Source organism: Vicia villosa, linkage group LG6, assembly GCF_029867415.1.
Source record: "Vicia villosa cultivar HV-30 ecotype Madison, WI linkage group LG6, Vvil1.0, whole genome shotgun sequence".
NCBI lineage: Eukaryota > Viridiplantae > Streptophyta > Magnoliopsida > Fabales > Fabaceae > Vicia > Vicia villosa.
This window is the reverse complement of record NC_081185.1, coordinates 33089182-33096631: the sequence shown is the minus strand read 5'-3', so window position 1 is coordinate 33096631 and position 7450 is coordinate 33089182. Positions and strand designations below refer to the sequence as shown.

The window sequence follows — 7450 nt, the reverse complement described above, 5'->3', positions numbered from 1 at the left end:
ATATTCCGTTGTGATATGCATATTGAAGAAACATGAAGTTTTAAATATGTGTTAAAATTATGATAAGATGTATGTGATGTATGGTTTTGTTGGTTTTCATTGTTGTGGAAACGAAATGTGGCACCTTTTGTTATATGCATGTTATACTACTTTGTATTTGTATTGAATTATTTGGGGTTAGAAAAGGGGTGTTACATTAGTGGTATCAGAGCATGGTCGATCAGTTGGTCAAGGTTATTAATATATGTATTCCCATTGTCTTTGATTTGTGTATCTGACATGATCAATATCGCTTGTTTGTTGGCTGTTAGATGTCTTAGGACAAGGGTTGTAGGGAGGAATGGCGATGCTATTGCTGAGGCATTGGCGATGTTTGTTGGTGCTATTGGGAAAGTGTCGCAGGCAAATGCTGGTAATAGAGAGGAGAATGAGTTTCGTGCTTTGGGATACTTCCAAAGGAAAAATCCGCCAATCTTTGAAGGAGAGCATGAACCTGATAAGGCACAAGCATGGTTGAAAGCGGTCAAGAAGATCTTTCGAGTCATGAATTGTATCGATGTGCAGAAGGTGCGGTTTGACACTCACATGCTAGAGAAGGAAGCTGAGGATTGGTGGGGTAATACAGCGCAAAGATTCGATGAGGAAGGCATGGAAGTTACTTGGGCTCTTTTCCATGACGCATATTTGGAAAACTATTTTCCATAAGAAGTGTGTAGAAAGAAAGAAGTGAAATTTCTAGAGTTGAAGCAAGAAAATGGAACGGTAGTGGCGTATGCTGCAAAATTTCAAGAGTTGATCAAGTATTGTCCTTATTACAATACTATGAATGCGGAGAGGTTTAAGTGTTTGAAGTTTGTGAATGGCCTGAGGCATGACATCAAGAAGGCTATTGGTTACCAACAGATTACTCATTTTGCGAAGTTGGTTAACAAGAGCCAGATTTATGATGAGGATAATAGGTGTTAGAACAAGATTTGTTCTTATCAATTATCTTAGTTTTGATGATAACAATAATATGAATTTTGCTTAAGATAATATGGTACTCTAATCCAATGCAAATTTCCCTTTCAGGAAATATATATAAAGAGTACGCATAATTCAGCGCTCAGAAGATGTGTCTCAAATGGTTCAGCATGCAACATCAGAACATGGTCTGGCAAGACATCAGAAGATGGTCGAAGCAGAATCAGAACATGGGTCTATGGAAGCATCAGAAGAACATGAGATCAGAAGCACTGAAGATCAGAAGATGGTATCACGCTCAGAAGCACTTCAAGGTCAGAAGATCAGAAGATGCTGTGCACCAAGCTGTTTGACTCTGATGATATTCAAACGTCGTATTCACAAACATCAGATCAGAAGGAAGTACACGTGGCAGACTACGCTGACTGACAAAAGGAACGTTAAAGCTACTAAAGGCTACGTCAGTAGACACAGCGTGAACAAGGCTCGAGGTAGTTGACAAAAGCGTATAACATTAAATGCAAAGCTGTACGGAACACGCAAAGCATTAAATGCATTCAACGGTCATCTTCTCAACGCCTATAAATATGAAGTTCTGATGAGAAGCAAGGTTAACGATTCTGCACCAAAACAACTCATATCAAACTTGCTGAAACGCTGTTCAAATCAAAACTCAGAATCTTCATCTTCATCAAAGCTCACTACATTGCTGTTGTAATATCTTAGTGAGATTAAGCTTAAATTGTAAGAGAAATATCACAGTTGTGATTATCGCTTTTAAGAAGCATTTGTAAACTCTTGAATTGATTACATTAAGTTGTAAGGAACTAGAGTGATCAGTTGATCAGTATACTCTAGGAAGTCTTAGCAGTTAGCTGAGCAGGAAGTCTTGGCAGTTGGCTGAGCAGGAAGTCTTGGCAGTTGGCTGAGCAGAAAGTCTTAGGAGTGAACTAAGCCTAGAGTGATCGTGTTGATCAGTAGACTCTAGAAAAGTCTTAGGAGTGAACTAAGCAGTTGTTCCTGGAGTGATCAGGTTGTGATCAGAAGACTCTGGAAGACTTAGTTGCGGCTAAGTGGAAAACCATTGTAATCCGTGCGATTAGTGGATTAAATCCTCAGTTGAGGTAAATCATCTCTGCGGGGGTGGACTGGAGTAGCTTCGTTAACAGCGAACCAGGATAAAAATAATTGTGCATTTTATTTTTATCGCTCAAGATTTTAAGTCACACTTATTCATTCCCCCCCCCTTTCTAAGTGTTTTTCTATCCTTCAATTGGCATCAGAGCGCCGGTTCTAAGGTGCAAGCACTTAACCGTGTTTAGAAAAGATTCAGGAAGAGAAAAACGCTTCATTTAAAAGATGGTTGATGAAAGTGAAAGGACTATACCTACACCTGCATCTACATCTGGCTCTGCTGAGCAATACAACGGTAACAATGGTTATACTAGACCGCCGGTATTTGATGGTGAAAACTTTGAATACTGGAAAGATAAACTGGAGAGTTACTTTCTGGGTCTGGATGGTGATCTATGGGATCTTCTGATGGATGGTTACAAACATCCAGTAAATGCCAGAGGCGTGAAGCTGTCAAGGCAAGAAATGAATGATGACCAAAAGAAGCTTTTCAGGAATCATCATAAATGTAGAACTGTTTTGCTGAATGCTATCTCTCATGCTGAGTATGAGAAGATATCTAACAGGGAAACGGCCTATGACATATATGAGTCCTTGAAAATGACTCATGAAGGAAATGCTCAAGTCAAGGAGACAAAAGCTCTTGCCTTAATCCAGAAGTATGAAGCCTTCAAGATGGAGGATGATGAAGACATTGAAAAGATGTTTTCGAGATTTCAAACTCTGACTGCTGGATTGAGAGTTCTTGACAAAGGATACACCAAGGCTGATCATGTAAAGAAGATCATCAGAAGCTTACCCAGAAGATGGGGTCCGATGGTGACTGCATTCAAGATTGCGAAGAATCTGAATGAAGTTTCTCTGGAAGAGCTTATCAGTGCCTTGAGAAGCCATGAGATTGAGCTGGACGCAAATGAGCCTCAAAAGAAAGGTAAGTCTATTGCATTAAAATCTAATATCAAGAAATGCACTAACGCTTTTCAGGCTAGAGAAGAAGATCCTGAAGAATCAGAATCTGAAGAAGAAGATGAACTGTCCATGATTTCCAGAAGGCTAAATCAACTCTGGAAGACCAAGCAAAGGAAGTTCAGAGGCTTCAGAAGTTCAAGGAAATTTGAACGTGGAGAATCTTCAGATGAAAGAAGATTTGACAAGAAGAAGGTCATGTGCTATGAATGCAATGAGCCTGGACACTACAAGAATGAATGTCCAAATCTTCAGAAGGAAAGTCCCAAGAAAAAGTTTCATAAGAAGAAAGGTCTTATGGCAACCTGGGATGAGTCAGAAGATGATTCAGAAGATGAGCAGGCCAACTGTGCGCTGATGGCGACAGAAGATGACGGATCAGAATCTACATCAGAATCAGATTCTGAAGAGGTATTTTCTGAACTTACTAGAGATGAGTTAGTTTCCGGTCTAACTGAACTTCTGGAACTCAAGTCTCAGATCAGTCTCAAATACAAAAAGCTGAAAAAGCAATTTGAATTTGAAACAAAGAAGCTTGAGTTGGAGAATTCTGAATTAAAAGAAAAACTTTTAAAATTATCCAATAATGTTGGATCTCCTTCTGATTCAGAAAAATCCACTCCCAGTCTGAACCATATTCTGAAAGAATATGATTTAAGTTTCAGGAAGTTCCTATCTAGAAGTATTGGCAGAAGTCAGCTAGCTTCTATGATATATGCTGTGTCTGGAAACAAAAGAGTTGGCATTGGTTATGAGGGTGAAACCCCATACAAACTTGAACCTGTTGATGAAATGAAAATTACATACAAGCCATTGTATGATCAGTTCAAGTATGGCCACTCACATGATATTAGGCACACCTCACATGCACAAAGTTTTCACATTACACACACTAAGAAGCATGTGACACAACCTAGGAAATATCATGAAACTCACATTAAGAATTATCATGCTGTTCCTCCTATTGCTTACAATGTTAAACCCAAGTTCAATCAGAACTTGAGAAAATCTAACAAGAAAGGACCCAAGAAGATGTGGGTACCAAAGAAAAGGATTATTTCTTTTGCAGATTCTCTTGATAACAAAGAAGACAACATTCAACATGACTTGACACCTGGATTCAAGTTGGTCTCAACACTTGAAGGGAAGAAAGATTGTCTTTCAAGTTCTGGCTCTTAAATCTGTTGAAGAAACTTTGTTTGTAGGAATTCAGAAAAGAAAGTTTATTAGTCTTGGAACCATCTGTTTTTGTCTGTCTCTGAAGCATTGATGCTTCATTCTTGATACTACAGAATATACAAAACATTGAAACATTAATTGTGGACAAATCAGTAAACATCTGTTTTGATGATAAACTTGTTTCTGATGAAACAAAGAGCTTAAGAATTTCTGCAGATACAGTTGTGTCCTATCAGAAGCTGCAGAACAAAGAAGTAAACCTCCAGAAGCTGTGTATATCAGAAGCAATGGATCAGAAGATCATTCAGTCTTATATCTGCACACTTCAGAAGGAGTATTTTCAGAAGTGAAACTTGATCAACTCAGAAGCAGTGATCAGAATCTGAAGGTGTAACGTCTGTTCTTAATACAGCTGTCATCTATTATCTAATGATGAACACGTGTCTGTACGGTTTGTACAAAGCGTGCAGTTGAAAAGACGCCGACCTAGGTAACTGTATTAAATCATTTCATTTACTGTGTTCTCTCTCCTAATGTCATTTCTCATTAAATGCATAATTTTTTTTAAATCTTTTATTTAACCCGCTTCATCTTCATTCCAAATTTTTTTTTCTCTCTTTTGTGCATTCATCTCGTTACATCTCTCTTCAAACCCTAGTTCTTGATTTGATCTCAAAGCATTATCACAATGAATTCATCTTCTCGTTCTTCAATCTCTAAAGATAGCATCACTTCCGCACAAAACCGTTTAAACAAAAATGATGCTCCGTTGAAAACTTGCTTAATACCCACGAAAGAACTGGAAGTTTTATGCGAATCGGCTGTGGATATCAACAACCTTAAAGCAAATGGCTTTCAGTGTGATGCAAGAATCCTTGAGCAAGGATGGTCTAAATATCTTGATAGATTGGTTGGTCCAATTTATCCAGAACTTGTAAAGGATTTTTGGGTACATGCAACAGTGACCCCAACTGCCATCATTTCTTTCGTGCTAGGGCATGAAGTGACTATCACTGAGAAACTCATCAGAAAGCTGTACAATCTTAATGATGAAGAAGGTTGGTCTGAGTTTCAACCCCATACAGTTGACTGGACTTTAGTTGCAAAACAAATCTCTACGGTTGCTGGAACTGACTCTGCTTTCACGGGCAACTTAAAGCCTTTTTATAAAGTATGGGCTGAGATTATCCTGGGTTCTCTTCACCATAGAAAAAAGATGCGCTGCTCCTCCTACATCAGCCCGACTCACAAGTATACTCTTTTCTGCATTGGCAAAAAGATAGAGATCAACATCTCTCATATTCTATTTGAGAATCTGAAAACCTCTATCCTTGAGTCAAGAGAAGATGAAAGGGCAAAGTACCCTCATATTCCAAGAACAACCATTCCTTTCGGAAGGATGATTTCAGACATCCTGATTGAAAGCAAAGTGGTGGACTCCATCAGAGATCGTAATGCCTCGCATTTTCTTGGAGTAACTCAAGGTCCCATCTTCAATGGCGTTGATCTGTTCGGACTGGAAGTCATTAAGAATGTACCTGTTATGTGCACAAGCTTTCCTGACATTCTGTCCAGAAGAATTGCTGTTAAAGGGTTCATCTCTCTGTTTCATAAAGAACTTGATCAAGTTGTCAAGTTTTACTTGGAAGATTGCGTGAGGAAGCAATCAGATGTTGATCCTGCTTGGATCCGTGGCAGAGTACTTCCGTCTAAAGAGGATATTCTGAAGAAGGATAAGAAGGAACGACAGGCAAGGTTAAAAAGAAAGGCTGAAGAAGATGAGGCTGAAAGAGCCAAGAAGTTGAGGGTCACCTATGATCCTGACAAGGTGGAATCTAAAGAACGAAGAGATAAAAGGATCAGAGATTCCTTTCGCAGAACCAGATCTTCTTCCTCTTCTTCTGTACAAATCTTCAGAGATGTCCTTACTCCACCTCCTTCTGTCCCTAAACCATCTTTCCAACCACCTCCATCTGAACCAAAAGTAAACTTCACTCTACCAAATCCTTCTCCATCATCCTCCTCCTCTCCCATTCTAAACCCCACACCGTTGAGCATTCTTCCACCAACTCCTTCTGATAATTTCCCCTCACCAATTTCCTTTACAAATACTTCACCCTCTCCTCAAGTCATTCCATCTGACACTCCAACCTCATCAATCATTCTCTCAGATATTCCCTCCTCCTCAACCACCATACCTCCATCTTCTATATCTCATCCATTACCTACCAGAAAATCCCAACCCTACTGCCTTCTCTACCCAGACTACAAATTTACCTTCAATCCGCCTGAACCTGAACCTTCTACATACCTGGAACTCTTCAGACATGAGGTGATTAACAGTCTAGATCTTCTGAAGGATGCATTCCTAAATGGTCTGGATGATGTTTCTACAAGAAATCTCTGGAGAAGATTTCGCAAGGATTTTCAAGTAGAAGCAATGGGTGTTCAGAAAAGACTAGTGGCTGCTGCCCCTGGTTACCCTGGTTACCTTCTGGAGGAAGATAATGGTATCTACTATCATCCTCTCAGAAATTGTGTTGCTGCTGAGGAGAAGCCCTTTGTAGATGAATTGGAAGTATTGAGACTGGCTGCTGCAATGGAAGCAAACCCATGCAGGGACATGGTTATCTGGATTCCTGAGTATCCTGTTCTGCTTGGAGACTTCAAGACCTTATTTGACTTTCTGAGGGAAAACCCTTCTAAGAAAGACCCTAGCTTGGTCATTCCAGAAGTTGTTGACCCACCAGAAGTGGAAGGTCCCTCTGCTCCAAGGAATTTAGCTGCCATTCTTCAGGCTCTAGAGAATGGAGACTCTGAAATTCCTGCTGCAGAGTATGGAGATGCTTCTATGCAAGAAGCAGATGCTGAAGATCAAGTTGCTAAATCAGACCCTGTTGAGGATATTCCAGCAAATGATACTTCTATGGAAGCTGCAGATCAACATGTCATTCCTGTGGTTGAAAGCGGTGAAACTTCTCTTGATGAACCTTCTCGTCTTGCAAGGACTCTAGAAGCGATTCAGAGGAGACAGGATGAGCAAAGTTCACTCAATGAGAAGTATGATGCTTTCATTGAGAGGCAAGAAGAACACAACAATGATGTCAAACAGATGCTGGCCAAGATCTTGTCAAGACTAGGGCCATCTTAGATTGAGTCTATGTTGTTTCTTTCTTTTCTTTGCATCTGTTTTGTTTCTGTGCATCTG

The 7450-nt window shown here is 39.7% G+C and overlaps 1 protein-coding gene across 1 annotated transcript; it reads left to right on the top strand.

Moving 5' to 3' along the window:
* Positions 1-279: 279 nt before the first annotated feature.
* LOC131613493 (uncharacterized) lies at positions 280-705 on the top strand. The gene has a single exon (XM_058885158.1). The coding sequence runs from the start codon at positions 280-282 to the stop codon at positions 703-705; it is 426 nt and encodes a 141-aa protein (XP_058741141.1).
* The last annotated feature ends 6745 nt before the right edge of the window (positions 706-7450 follow it).

Coding starts and splice junctions, on each gene's coding strand:
- LOC131613493 (XM_058885158.1), top strand. CDS start 280: ATGATCAATATCGCTTGTTTGTTGGCTGTTAGATGTCTTAGGACAAGG.